The sequence below is a fragment of the Mus pahari genome, chromosome 17 (genome assembly GCF_900095145.1).
Source record: "Mus pahari chromosome 17, PAHARI_EIJ_v1.1, whole genome shotgun sequence".
NCBI lineage: Eukaryota > Metazoa > Chordata > Mammalia > Rodentia > Muridae > Mus > Mus pahari.
The window spans coordinates 54,689,611-54,705,725 of NC_034606.1; the positions used below are offsets into that span (position 1 = coordinate 54,689,611).

Here is a 16,115-nt window from a genome sequence, read left to right on the forward strand (position 1 = left end):
TTCTCTCAGTAGGGTTCACTTTGTTACAGAGCCCCCTATGATGGTGCAGAAGAGTGTTGGGTTTTTTCAGTCCCACTTCAGTGAGTATTAAAGGCAGCTGGAAAACTACGTTTAATTTATATTCAAGAAGTGCTTCATATTTATCTTGCAAAATTAAATCAGGAAAAGGGAGTTTTAAGAAAAGTAACAGGTAAAATTATTTATAATTACTTTATTTCTTTTTTAAAATACATATGAAACAGTAAAATTATATTTCAAGTGCTTTTCCATTTCTTTTACAAAAGGATTTATGACCTACCCTTCATAACAGCTTTGAGGTTTCATTGTTACATAATTCATCTGATCCTGACAAATATGTTTATACACTCTAAAGAAGACAGAGTAAAAATGCTAAAACACAATGTGCAACCATCTTTCAGAGGGTTTGCAGAAACAGCTGTTCTAAGTAATATGATTATAAGATACTAAAGTTCACAAATGACTGGTCACCGTACGAAAGTCAGAAACACAAATTTCAAGATTTCAGTTTCTGTTCTATAATGTAGAAGTCAATGACACTGATTTAAACAATGGCTAAGTATTAAATCACACACTTCACTTAAAGGGTTACATTGAGAACAATGACTTAGAGATACTCCCAAAAGATGAGCTATGATGGATTTAAATTGCCTGAGGCTCTGCGAGAAGAACATTAGCAGTTTCTACCAGTATACATGGTGACTATCTACTTGTAAAGGAGTTAGAGGGAACATCACATTTATCACGGGAGGCAGTTCTTTTCTCGTTGCCTTATCTTGATTCTGAATTCACAGTGTTCTGTCATTTCTCCATGTTCGAATGTGAACCCAAGTCATTGCTCTGTTGGGTCAATAACAGCTAATGTTGACAACCTGGGTGTTGTACTTCTTTGTTTAAGGAAGAAGCTATAAACGCAAATATTTTACATACTGGAGTTTTACCTCCTTCTCCTTTATGCAGTGAACACTGCACATTGATACTACTGCGTTCTTTACATGCAAAGCTTAAAGGACTTTACAAGAAAAACACCCAATCTTGATGAAAGCTACCTATGAAATGTTTTATATGAATATTTCTACAGAATATAGTATTTTGTTGTTTTACATAATCTTGGGGATAAGAGTTATTTGAGGTGCACAAAATTTTCAGCAAATCATGGAAATATATTTCCTTTCTCAGTATTCAGATGAAGTGCACAAGAAGCTATTTGGAAAAAGCCTCAGGAAATCTAACCATCTCACATGTTAACTTTGCAACATTGAAACTAATTTAACCTTAATGAATTTCAACTCATCTGTAAATTGCATCACTGCTCAATAAATTATTTTCAGGAAACAAAAACCTCATGAGGTTGAATGACTTAAACTCAATCGTTCAGCAAGTAGGGAATTCTCTACACAGTAGATGCAACTCAAAAAGATGTCAGAAGACAACGGCTTACTTTTACCCTCTGATAAAGCCAGACACAGTCTCACTACTTGGAAAGGGTCTCACAGTCTACATCAAAAATTATCATAGAATTGAGATGAAAACATTTCCATATAAATTTATCAAGAGCAACTCATATCTCTTGTCACAATAGAGGTAAAAATAGGATTTATAGAAATAGTTCTCCCGGGAGGAGTATATTTAATTATCTCAGTCATACAAAATAATATCATTTCTCTTAAACATCTTTTACTTATTTTTTTCAGTTACTATTTTTAGTATTCAAATGTTTTAAGGAAATCATTAAGGCTTACCTTGGTCCTTAACTGAGTGATTTTCTGTAGCGTAACACTATCATGCTACCCAATCAAACTTGAATTTAGTTACATGATAGACATGATGAAAAGAAAATAATGATTTAACCACGATGAAAATGCATTTTTTGATCAAATATGTAATGCCACTGTTCAAATATATATGGTTTTGGTTAACTGTTAATGGTAGAAGTTAAGTAGTTACCTTAATCTTAACTGACAGATTATTGAATAAATATTGATATTTTAACGAAAAACTTCTTAGCTAAGAGAATACCCAGGCGATAACATTCTGGAAACAGCATTTTATTTAATTGGCTCTTTATCTCATGTAAAATATTAAACTCATTTTGTCCTAAATATTAGGTCCTCACAGCAGATTCATATAAATCATATCCTGAGCTATGTCACTGAGTGATAATTAACCTTGAAACAATATTTGAGAATTTACTGTCCACTAAGAGTTAATATATGAAGGAATTTCTTTTTTTCTACATCTCCATATTGTCTTTATTATCTCTTTCACTAATTACATGGTTACTTAAATTATCTTAGGCTTTTAAAATTCTACTTGTTGACAGTAGTATTCCCTTAATCTAAAAATTATAAGCCCAGAAACCAACCAGGTCAGCTTAGTACAATTGTAATTGCTATAAAACCAAGTTGTGACTCATTTTCTTTACATTTAACAAAGAGACCCAATGGTTTCTCAAGGCCATACCAACTCAGTTTTCTAGCTATTTGCAAATAAACGGACTGGTAATATCACAGCTATTATGACAAAAATCAGAGAAATTCTGCTGAATAATATCAAGTAGTCTTTTTTTGAAGAGGTAGAAAGAAATTGATTTATGTTCAGTGTTATATTTTTATGTTCCTTTATTGTAGCAATTCCTGGCTGCTTGGACATCTCATTCTGGAATAAATTATATTTTGTTTTATAGATAGTAGAATTGACACAGGAATGGAATTATGACTCTTTTTTTTTTCTTAACTTCTGAAGTAACTATTAAGTGAATGCTTCAAGAGACTGCTAGTTCTTTATGGATCCTGGAAACTTTTACAAGAATAAACACACCAGGAGAGTGAGCGCAGTTGTGAATATCAATTAAACATCACAACCTAGTAGCTCAAATACATTTGCTCTAATATAAACCCTGAGTCAGTATTGGTCATTTGTGAGCTCCCTGCAGTAACTAGTGTGTGTGCACACCCCACGGAACTCCATGTAGGTACGCGATTGGCTCCACTTCCTGCCACTACTTCCCTGGCATTTGTCCTAACATTTGCGACAGAACTGAGTGTGTCTGAATAGGGTGAAGTGCCGGCAACACGGAGTGGCCTGAGAAAGGAAACAGGAACTGTTGAGAAAGGGGTATTAGGAAGCTAGTGATCATGCTTGAACCTTTGGACTAAAGTCGAATCTTCACACCAGTGAAGAAAAAAAATACCAAGACCCCCAAACCAATCAGCTTCTGTTTTTGTGAAAAGATTGTGCACTGGACACATACTGGTGTCTGTCATAGCAGTCCTTAGCAACAGTGCTGCCCCGCCCACAAGGCAACACTGAGTCTTTTTCCTAGATGCATATAGTGGTAAGTCCCTGAATGAATCCCTGAAATCGGGAGTTTAGCGAATAACTAAATGCTGCGCCTGACCTGCATGGTGCACATGCCCTTCCACAAGTTAGTGGGTGTGGGGTGGCGCATCTGGAACATTGAATCCTATTTTAAATACTGAGAAACTAACAGTAGCTCAGGAGCAGAGAGACGTTTCTGTGCGAGGCTGGGTAAGGTAAGAGTGAGCTGCGTAAGCCCTGTAAGGGTTGTATTTTCTCTGAATGAACTGTTGTTCTAATGCACTTGTGCATCACTGAGGAAACGTCTCTCACACACTAACTGAAAGACAGTTGTGGATTTATTCTCTTTAATCTCTTTCATAGCGTAGTAAATGCTTTGACGCTCTGACTTAATTCTCATGTAACTTTGTGTTTCACCCTCCCCAGTCTTATTTTTAATCTACTTGCCTCATATTTAAAATATCCTGGCTACCTGTCAGTTTCCTTTTGTTCTTAAGTAGGTTTAGCTTGTTCTTAGAAATTGGCTGCGATTTTGTAAATCTGTAAGATATCAGAGTGAAAATGCAAACTTTATGGACTTGAGAAATGTCACATCCACATCTACTAATAAAACCTCTCCCAAAATGTTATCACACTAAGACAAAGAGGTTTTTCCTCTCCAATTGGTGGTTTGCATTTCACGGTAAAACAAAGACTTCAAAATAGGTTGTCATCTTGAGTCATTCTGTAATGAGTAGGGTTATTTTGTTTGTTTGGTTTGGTTTGACAGGATAGTCAAGTGTTTTCAGATGCGTTTCTCTTATTTTTAATGAGAGAAAGTTTAGTAGTATGTTTTCATTAACTGGACATAAGCATTTCTCCAAAGCTTTAGGCAGAACTGAGTTTATACTCTATACATATTAATATAAGACATACTTGCATCCTGGTTAACAGATATTGAATCTTTATGAGAGAAATTTCAAGACTTTAAAAATACATTTCCTAATATTTGAAATAAGGGATTTTACCAATATAAAAATTCATAATTCGTGATAAAACTTTCTCATCCCAATGAACTTGCTTAAAAAATTCAAATATAAATTTTCTTTCCTTTTAGAAACCTTATTATGGAATGAGCTTTAAATATGCATACCTCATAAGCAAGGTTATTGTGATTCCATTTAGGCTTCTTCCAATAGGGTCTTAAAATGAGACTGAAAAAAGCTGACCTGATTTCAAAGAAAGTTCTATCTTGTAAAAAGAAAAAGCATTTGCATATATATATGTCTATATATAGATATATATTTATCTTACCTCTAATGATCTGATCATTAATTCTTCCTTTCATTAAAGAGCTGACTGTCTGGACCTTTGAAATGTATTTATTTTTATTAAGCGTGAAAGTTGTACTGTTTATAGCATGCATCTATATTTCGTCCTTGAAAGACTGTCTAACTCTAACACTGAGCTCCTGAGTGGGAGGAGTCAACACTGTCTAACTCTAACACTGAGCTCCTGAGTGGGANGAGTCAACACTGTCTAACTCTAACACTGAGCTCCTGAGTGGGTGGAGTCAACACTGTCTATCTAAAGGACGGTGGGCACAGAGAGCTTTGCTGGACCTTTGGTGTCTATGAAGTGTGATCCATCAAAAGCGTAGGGGCCACACAACAGCTCCGAGTTACAGAACAAGCACACCCCGCACGGTATTGGGTAACCTTGAAAGACAAACTCAGGACTGCAGCCACTTAAGAACACCTCAGGCTATGCCTGAGGTGAAGATTGCTAGGAGTTTTAAAACTATCCGTCAGCAGTACCACAGGTGTCTGACTAACGCAACAGTAAGACATCCGTAAGCTGGTAGCGCCATTTACCAGGCACTCAGCATCGCTTCGCACATTTGTATTCAAAATGACTCTTCATTTGGCAGCTTAGCTGAGTGTCCCCAGAACAGAAGCTCGAGAGACAACCTCAACGACAAAAGTGCTGATCATGGAAGAAAACTATTATCAAACACAAGACATTAGTTAGGGTTCGAAGGAGTTGATTCTGTTGAGTTTAGGTATGCACATTAAAAGTTCAGATAGAACTGTGTATACAGTTGGAAATGACGTGTTTTACTATTTCACATAACACAGTTATAAACTATATTTAATTTTTACATATATGTGGGTTCTCTTCTCAAATAACTTACTTGCTTAGGCGTAGAATTACAACATATTAAAACACTGTGCTAGTAGAGAGAAGACACGAAAATAAAACACTGTATGTAACTAAGAACCATTAGTACTCAAGTAAAATGTATTAATATGCTTAAAGTTGAAGCCAAATAAGCCAAGAGAAATTATGCATCAAGTTATTAATTATCATGGGTATATTTTAAATGAAGAAGTCAAATGTTCTGTGCGCACATGTGTTTTCTGTGTGTATGTTTCTGATTCAATGAGCACGTGGTTCTAGGTCTTTCTGTGATATGGTCTTATTTGGAGGCTTTTATGGTGTGGATGGTGGCCTGGGAGAAGAACAGGACCCTTGACTATCAAAGCTGGTGGCCCGGCCAGGTAACTGAAAGACAGGAATTTCACAATATATGATCCAATAAAGAAGAAAACCCCCACATAATGGCAATTGTATCTCTCTGTTAACAGTGGATAGTCACACACAGTTTGCAAATGTTTGAAGAGAAGATCTATATAACCTCCATGTTCATCATCAGAACTTACCTTCCAAGGCAGAGAGAAAACACAAATATTTCTTGTAACACACAGTACTTGGATATAAAAGGTATATAGAATAATGTCATTCAGCAACTTTAATGGCTTTAGAAGTGTCTCACACTTTATGGGAGATATTTAGTTTTTTTCCTATACTATTACCATAAGCATAACAAGAACATGTAGACCTAAGAGATGTATGATAGTTGGAATGAGAAATGTCCCTCATAGACTCACATATCTAAGGACTATTTGGAAAGGCTATGGGACTTTTGGTACGTAGGACCTTGTTGGGTGGGATTTGAAAGTTTATACTCTGTGCCTTTCTTCAAGCTTGTTCTGTTTCCTGTGTGTGGGTGAAAATACACTCTCTCTGCTTCTGGCTCTAGCTTCAAGACACCATGCTTCTCCTCTATATTATATCCAGAGGACACAATATATGTTATATATTATATCCTATATTATATTAGATATCCTATACTATATGTTATATATCTTCTCCACTATATTATATTCAGAGGATATTCCTCTGGAACCTTAAGCCAAAGAAGCTCTTTCTTCCAAAGGCCAAGTTTGATTTTGATATCTTATTATAGCAACAAATTGTAATAAATTCAAGGCCATATTCCCTTTGCTTTAAGACAGGAAGGGATTTTCATTTGGGGGTTTCATGAAAAGGCTAGCTTGTCACGTGGGAACCTCAAGTGACCTGGAGAATTCTCGTGATCTTTGCATATCTGCATTTTTAAGAGTTTAGTTAATGGAATATCTATATCTGTCTGTCTATCTATGTATCTATCTATCTATGTATCTATCTATCTATCTATCTATCTATCTATCTATCTATCTATCTATCTATCGATCGATTAATGAAGCACCTTGCCTGACTGTATGCTTCCTACAATGATGAGCATGGACCAACCAGCTGAACCTGTGTGCAAGCCCTAATTAAATGCTTTTTTTTATAAGTTGCTTTGATCATGGTGTCTCTTTACAGTAATAGAAAAGTAACTAAAATAATGTACATGTCTGTGTGTATATGTGTCTGTGTATGTATATGTGTCTGTGTATGTATCTGTGTGTCTTTGGATGTGTATTTCTGTGTGTATATGTCTTTGTGTATATGTCTCTGTGTATGTATGTCTATGTGTGTCTATGTATGTATGTATGTATGTATGTATGTATGTATGTATGTATTTCTGTGTCTATGTATGTATATGTCTGTGTGTGCATGTATGTCTATGTGTATGTGTATGTCTGTAAAAGTGTCTTCATCTTGTGTTGTCTATGTATGTGTCTGTCTTATGACTTACATTAATTATGAAGTCAAGAAAAGTTTTGTGACATTTATGTATAGATGAGGTGTAACTGTGCTTTTCTATGTCCACTCCATTTTCTGAATGGTACAAAGGATTACTATTATTATTGTTATTATTATTATAAATTAATGCCTAGGCCTTAAGGTAGGTGTGTTCCTAGATCACTATGTCATAACTTAACTAACCCATTTATACTATTCTATGTGTGCCACATAGCTGGTTACCTCTCGACAGTTTCATACATCAACTTCCTCAATGTTTTGGTGGCAAATCCCCCAAACCTTCTCTTTCCCAGAGTTCCTTTCTCCGTCCTGGGAAGTCCTATCTATTCTTCCCTGTTTTACTATTGGCTATTCAGCTCTTTATTGACAGGTGAGTGCTTTTACACAGTGCACAGGAGATGATCCCCACCACAGGAATCTAGGATAGCAGTTTAATTCTATTGCCTGAACGTGAAATGTTTGCCCCATTCCCACAAAATGTCTTGACTAACATAGCCAGAGTCTCATTCTGGTAATTAAGTTGAGGCTGAAACCTTGTCCTACTGATACATTTAGTCAGTTACAGTGCAGTCTTTTCTGTTTGAAAACCAAAGCTTAATGCACAAAGCAGCAACTTACTCCTTAAAAGGTTACATTTTTATTAATTTATTTTGTGGCTATTGTATTCATTTTATGAAACTTCACAAGGTCTTTTCTATCCTGTGGACACCCATTATGTCTCTTGCCATGGCTCTTGAGGAGGTTCTACCAACTGATTTTGTGGGAGAGAAAGGTGTTAAGCAAAGCAATATTTTGTACTTCCAGTAGACCAACTTTGACCAAAAAAACCAGGCAATCCTCTTTCCTAACATAATGAGGCAGGGACACAGATGTCAAGACCTGGTATTGGGTCAGCCTGTGTGGCATAGTGTTCCGTGTCCTCATTGTAAGTTGCTCCTACTGCAGCGGTGCAATAGAAACTCAGAGAAGGTCAACCATTCACCAGGCTTTCTAATTAAAGCCACATAGCCTGGCCAGGCTTTGACCACAGCTAAGTTGGTGTCTTGATATTTTAAAACTCTGTATGCTCTTTCTGACCAGATTTGCATCTGGGATGTACCCAGAGGTATCAGATGTCAGCACTTAATTAAGGATTTATAAATGAAAAGGGGCTTTAGGGAAAGGGGCTCTTTTCATAATGAATCAGTGCCAGAGTGCAGTTCCTACTGAGTAATGAACTTAAGACATGGCTCCTGGCCACTGACAAAAGCCTACAGCTATGCAAAGGAAAAGACACACTCCTTTCTTGGGCTTACTGAACAAGGAGCCCCAGGTATCTAAAGGTTTTTTTTTTTTTCTTCTTCTTTTTTTAAATCTCTCAAGTCACACAGAACTTTGACTAGACAATGTCAGAGACTCTAAGACAAAAGCAATAGCATGTTTAGTCAAACAGGTGAACAAATGAAATGTCAAATGAAAGTTAGCAGATTAAAAAATGTTTAAACATCAGCAGTAACTGAGGGCAGAGGTGGCACCAGCATCCTTACCTCCAGCAAGGGGTGCCAGTGTGTGATTGGCTTTCGATGATAGGCCAGCATCTCGTTCCAATGGTCTCTCCCAAGACCCTCAGCGTCTAGTCCAGTTCGACACACGCCTATGACCTCATTGTGTCCCACCCTAGGATTTGAGGAATGACATATTTTTATTGTCACAATTCAAAAGTCAGTGGAATGCTGCACATTTCAGTAGAATTTTAAACTCATCATCAAAGCCATAGGTTATGGTAGTCTCCAGACCCAGATTTCACTTTTTGTGCTTTTTAGTGATCCGTGGTCAATCACTGTCAGAAGATATCAAACACAAAGTTCTAGAAACAAATAATCCACCAATATTATGCAGTGGTTTATACATATAGTATATTGCTATAATTGTTCTAATTTATGTGTTTTTGTTAGCCTCTTCTTGTGCACAATTCATAAAGTAGGCTTCATGGCAATCTGTATATGTAGGAAGGAACGTATTTATGAGACTCACTACTGATTTTGGTTTCCATTTTGTATGGAATATGTTGAGACACTCCCTACAGAGAAGAGATTGTTGTATACCCCTTTTGATTAAATAGAAATTCATAAATAAAGATTAATTAGGGCAGGTGTAGGGCATGGCTGAGAGGTAGAGCTAGAAGACTCAGAATTTCAAGTTCATCATCAGCTACAGAGAAAGTTCTGAGGTCAACCTGGAGTACATGGGAACTTGTGTCTAAACAAACTACCAACCAACCAACCAACCAACCAACCGGCCAATCAACTAACCAACCAACCAGCCAGCCAGCCAGCCAATCAACTAACCACCAACCAGCCAGCCAGCCAGCCAATCAGCCAACAACAACAAAAATTGCAAAGATAATTTACTAAAGAGCACCAACATACAAAGTATATCGTATAAATGTGTATAAAACACTCTCAAACCTTTCAGCTCTCTGCCACGTTGACAATGAGATCACGTGCATTGGAGCACCAGCAGACCCATCCCCCCTTTTACAATGCTGCTTTCTGGGAGGGAGCCCCATTAAACCCCCATACTGCAAAGAAAACCCCACTCTTTTCACAAGGCTTGCTCTGTAATGGTGCTTAGTCTGTATGTCAGGACAGTGCTCACTGTTTTTTTTTTTTTTTTTTTTTTCATAAAAGTCTCTATTTTACCGACTCTAAATTATAAGAGTAAATTTGCTACTGGTGGCAATATAATTAAGTAGGCTAGGGTTATGTTTAGTACCCCCACTGTGATTTATCACTGCATAACAAAGCATGCTGTTTGACATTACTATGTTCTATTTATACCCTGTTTTCACTGCAATCAATAGCAATGATAGCTGATATTTATTTTAACTCTTTTATTTTTGATATTAAAATATAATTATACCATATTTCCCTTTCTCCCTCCAAATCCCCTCAAATACTGCTCCCCACTTTCCTTAACATTCATGGCTCCTGTAGTTAAATGCTACTGTATGCATATATGTACATGTTTAGACACATTTTCCTAAATAAAAGTTGCTCAGTCTGTGTAATGTTACTTGTATATATGTTTCTAGGGCTGGCTGTCCGGCACTGAACAACCTATTGGCATGCTTTTGTCTGAGCAAGACCAGCTTTCTCTCCCAGTTTTCCTCAGTTGCCTACAGTTCATTGTGTAAGCTTGGGGCCTGGTGGGTTTTTCTCTATCCGCTTTGGTGTGTCAGTTGGTGTAGTCCTTGATCAGCTCACATTTAGGCCGTCACGTTTGGTGATCTTTTATGGGTATAGCTTCTGACAGTACTAGGAGACCCAACCTCACAGCAAACTCCTTGACCCTCTGGCTCTTCCAATCTTTCTACCCATCTCTCTAGCAATGTTCCCCAAGCCTTAGGTGTGGAAATGTTTTGTAGATATAGCCACTGGGACTCGGGCAACTAATGTTTTTGAGAGCCCACTATGTAAAGACTGTTTTCCAAGTACTTTGAGTTTAATGATACAATTAATCCCAAGCCCATGACTCTGATTCTATCATCTTATCTCATAAAAAAACAAACACCAAAACCCAAAACAAAAACAAACACACAAACAAAACACTGGATACCTAGAAGTGTTCCTAAGAGTCACTAGCAGAAGCTGGTCTCTCAGTAAAGCCTGGACAAGCTAGATTTCCTTCCCTTTACTCTTTTGGAGATGATATCTTATGTAACTGAGGCTGCCCTCAGACTCATCATGTAGCTGAGAACGGGCCTCCTGCCTGTGATTTCTGACCGCAAAGATTATAGGTCTCTACACCACAACTTCCTTGATAATTTTGTTTCTTGAAAAGCAATGCAATTTGAAAGACTTTGAAAGACTGTCTACAGAGTCACCTTGATAGATAGGTATCAAAAAGATTTGATGGGCATCAAAGAGATGGGTGTGATTGTATGTTTTCTAGCTCTTCTTCTATGAAAAATTTTCTCAATGTGATGTTTCCCAGCAGGATTCATAGAAATGATGTTTATAATCCTGATTTATGCGACATTAGGATCTGTTTCCTTAACAATGGCTTGATGACATGCTCAGCTGTCTTTACCCAACCTCAGTGCTTTGAGAAATCAATAGGAGTAGTTGCTAAAGCAAAGTAGAGTTGTTCGTGAAGATATTTACAATAGTTTTAAGGTTTGAAATGTGGGATAATTCAAGATTCTTTTTGATACCCTTGGAAAGTCATGACAGGTGCTTTTCCTTTAATATAAACCCATTTAATTGATTAGTTACTTAATTAATTTTTGGGGGCTGTGTTGGAGACACTGAATGGCACACTGCCACCATTCCCCATAGTGTTCAATGAATACTCTCTTAGGCATTTTATACTCATGTCCTAACTGAGTGGTAGAGTTATCAACAAAGGCAATGAGCAACGTCACAGCCTCCCAGGCTGCTATGTATCTTCCCTCCCATCACCACCCCAGTTCCACAGGATGTTAACAGTTTACCAGTGCAGAAAGTGAATCCCATAGACCTGCTGCACTGGCCCTTGATGCTGGTTCCTTCTAGAGCACCACTGCCCTTGTGTGGTACCCCCTCTAGTAAAGCCAACTCTGAATTGCTCTATTTGTTGTTCTGAGGAAAGATTTCTGAATAGTTCTTCTGTGTGTCATGAACTTTCACGCCTCTTCCAGACTCACTCTTGCTTCAGCCTCATGCGAATGTTAAGAAAGGCCGCTTTGGAGATGAAACCAGACTGGAACTAGAACTGTAGGGTCTGATGAATTGTATCCTTGTTGTTTAAGTTACATCTGGTGTCACAGTGAGTAACCTGGACCCAGATGTGACCTAGCTGTGACTATTTGAAGATCTGCATCACGGACAAGCAGCCTCCACCCACCTGTCATAATCCATGACTGCAATGCACAGGCTGACCTGGTCCACATTCTCTGGAGGGATATCGAAGATAATGGCTTCGTTGTACACGGGATTGAGAGTATTTTTCTTTGTCGTTGTTTTCCGTTTTTTAAGTCTTCGGCCCTCACACATCAGAGACACTTTGACATAAGGATCTATGAGAAGGAAGGTCATTTTATTAAAATGAAAGCATCCGTGGTAATGCATAAAACACTGTATTTCATTTTTACCAAATAAGAAAGTGTACGTGAGCTCTTTAGTATTAATAGTTTTAAAATTAAATAACTTACTTTGGGGGTTACAGACTCTTGACCTTACTTTGTCTATTTCTATAGCCATGAGTCTTTAGACTCAGATTTTAATTTTCGAGCATGTTTTTTGGAGCATTTTAAACTCTAGAAAAAATGTGCCTCTATATTTTGAGGAACAAAAGGTATTTTGTTATTAGGGTTATATACATACTGGTGCATGCAAGGGGACAATGTCAATACCTAACCTCAGAAATTCTTTTTTAACACCTGAAAGAGCATTGTAAGCAAGAGCTTTTTTTTTTTTTTTTTTTTTTTTTAAGTGAGCCGCAGCCTCCTAACAAGAGAGTGAGGGCTAGTTCCCCTTCACTCCCCTATCACAGCTCTGATGGCATTCTTTGCTTCTCACAAGTTCACTGGCTCCTTTGCTGAGGCATATGCCTGCTGTGAGGTAGAATTAGACAATACTCTTCAAACACAGACGCTTGTGAGGAAAAGCTTTCATATAACCGAGGAATAACTTCACATTTCAAAATAACTCTGACACTGCTCTGCTTGGTTCAAAACACACAATAAAAGACCAGAATAAACAATAACATGCTGGGCGCCTTGTTGACATTCAACAACGTATATTGACCCACAGTGTTTCTCTAAGATAAATGTAAATTTTCTCCTACCTCTTCTTTTCATTCTATAGTGTATAAAATTTAATTTGAGGATAAAGTCCCCATTTGAGATGTGAACAGAATACACATAAAAAGCATACACAATAACTGGTCCTTTCCTTTGCCACCTGCTGGTTTGTGTCTCTTTATAATTCTCGAGGCAAACACTGCAACAAAAGTTTATGTTCAAAACCATAAGAGGAAGAGAGAAGGAAGCGCTGTGTTTCACTCCTTTGCCAAAATTTCCCCCAAGAGAAATTTCCCTCAAGAGTTTCTTGACAGATCGCTTTTGTTTATTTCTTGTAGTGCCTTTAGACATTCCCAGAGTTTACTGGGAAGGCATTGAGAATGCAAGCACAATGGCGAACTTACATTTCATCTGCTCCTCTGCAGAAAGCTAAATATATTCAATTTAAATGTATCTTTGTATGGTCTTAATTCAAAACTGAAAGTCTAAGGATCTCCCTTTGCAAATAGACTAGCTGAAAACTTGGGGGAACAAAGTGAATCAGGGATTTCTAGATAGATTAGATCAGGAAGGAAGGAAAGAAAGGAAGAGGGAAGGAAGGAAGGAAGGAAGGAAGGAAGGAAAGAAGGAAGGAATGAAGGAAAGGAAGAAAGAAGGAAGGAAGAAAAGACAAGGCAAAACTAAAGTTCGAAGTCAATCTATTAATAGTTTTCAAAGATTTCATTATTTGAATGTTATCTAAAAGGTGATTTATAACATTTTAATTTGTAATTCCCCCTTCAGCTTTTATGTTATCCTACAGCAGAGAAATTATTAAACGCCATACAAGTTTATATGTGTGAAATTATTTGCACAGGGATATGCTATTATTGACTGCTGTGCACACACCTGATGACCCAGTGATGTCCATTGCCTTCAGATTTCTGCACTTGATCACTGTCAAGGTCATACGACCAGCAGTTGGCAAATAGCAAAGGGAGAACATGATTTCCCCCAGGTCTATGCTTTCCTAGAAAGGAAATTGATAATGTTAGTAATTTCAAACACCAAACAGTTGAAAGAAAAATGAGAGGGAAGATCAGTGAAAACATTTGCATTAATAGAGTATTGGAAAATTTTAAATAATTTCATCAGGGATTAAGACAACAGGTAATGAAGGTTTTATGAATGGAGTTTGTAAGAAGCGTCTATCCCAGTTGCTCACTTACGATCTGTAACTTGGCAGAGAGGACCAGACTGCTGGTGCCACCCACCGACCACCTTCATCTTGTTTATCACATTGAACAAAGGACAGCACAGCTTATTCAGAGGCTGAGGTCAAAACTAGTAGGCACCTAGTAGGGAATTATTCTTCATTTCCTCTCCCCTCTTCATCCAACCACGCCAGAGCAAATCTTCTCTACACTAATGACAAAATATGCCATATATTACTGACGCTTGGAATCTACTGTGCTGTGACTGGTCAAGCCACTATCTCCCACCAGGATCGAATGGCCTCTAAAACTCATCTCCACTCCACAAATTAAGATTCACCTATAAAAGTGATTAGTTATAAAATGAAAAGCAAATTTTAATCATACACCACACACACACACACACACACACACACACATACACACACACACACACATCCCATGCTGAAAACCACTTAAGGGATCATTATGTACTCAATATAATTTAAACTCCTTACATTGGCCCGGAGATAGGATGACTGACTATAAGCCCCGATGTGCCTGGAAAATTCTTGATTTACAATTCTCTTGGTGTGAGTTTTCTGTGTCTTCATTAAGCAGCACACTGAAAATCCCTGTACATAAACCCACATTGACTGAATCCTGCCTCTCTAATTCATCTCCAGTGTACCAATTCAGCCCCATTATAAGCACAGAAGCCTCTTTCCTACAATTCAAGTGATGCTTGCCTCTGCTTTTGAAGGAACTGCTTGTTGAAACTTAACTCACATGTTCAATTGCTTGACTTCTTTTTTCTTTTATTACTTTTTCTGTCTGTTTCTCTGTGTGTGTTTCTGTGTATCTTTTTGTCTCTGTCTCTTTCTCTTTGTCTCTATATATACATGCACCTCTCTGTCTGTCTGTCTGTCTGTCTGTCTGTCTGTCTGTCTCTCTCTCCACACACACACACACACACACACACACACACACACACACACACATTGCATGTGCACATGTGTGTACATGCATGTAGAGGTCAGAGATTGATGTTAGGAATCATCCTTTATTGACCTTCTACCCTATTTTTCTTTAAGGCAGTGTCTCTCAATCAAACCCAGAGCTCACCAGCACAATATGGCTAGTTTTGGAAGCCAGTTTTCTCTGGGAATCCTGTGTCTGCCTCTCCAGGCTGGAGCTACTGGTGAACCACCACATCCACCCACGTTTATGTACATTCTGGGGATCTAAACTCACGTCCTCAAACTTGCAAATGCTTAAATCAATGACCTATATCCTCATCTCTCAGCTGCCTGACTTCTTATGTGGGAGCTGGCTGTTTAGATACTCTTCAATAAGATGCACCTTTCTGTCAGCACCTAAGGCAGCACCTGGCCTGTCCCCTGCCCATGCCCTGCCCATGCCCCTTCCATGTCCCTCCCAGCCCCTTCACAGATTTTCATAACAACCACAGCATGGACTTGCTTCATTGTCTAAAATTCCCACTTGGTTCCCTGTTGTTCATATACAATGTCCAAGATAACAAGGGTCCTGTCTTATTTCCAATGCCCTAGAGAGACATAGTTTATCAATGGCTGTCAGTACTTGAAAAACATTATGGAACTGAGGATTGGACACAGGAATCCAAGAATCTCTCTACCATACACAATATCCTCAATTGTTTTGGTACCATAGTCTTTGAAAAAATGAATAAATGACAGTTACTGTATAGCTAGTGAGCAAGCATGTGAAAACAGATGAACACAGTGAGCGTTAAGGATTTCTCTCTAACGGTTGGTTAAAGGATTTGATGAAATAGTTTGTAAAGA

At 37.8% G+C, this 16,115-nt stretch overlaps 1 protein-coding gene across 1 annotated transcript in view; it reads right to left on the reverse strand.

Moving 5' to 3' along the window:
* Positions 1-204: 204 nt before the first annotated feature.
* Positions 205-16,115, reverse strand: part of Syt10 (synaptotagmin 10) — a 61,234-nt gene continuing 45,323 nt past the window's right edge. The window contains exons 4-7 of the mRNA XM_021217041.2: positions 14,006-14,126; positions 12,220-12,391; positions 8,880-9,009; positions 205-5,883 (exon numbers count right to left, since the gene is read on the reverse strand). Coding sequence (XP_021072700.1) covers positions 5,812-5,883; positions 8,880-9,009; positions 12,220-12,391; positions 14,006-14,126 — 495 coding nt within the window. The 3' untranslated portion in view covers positions 205-5,811. The remainder of the gene's footprint in view (positions 5,884-8,879; positions 9,010-12,219; positions 12,392-14,005; positions 14,127-16,115) is intronic.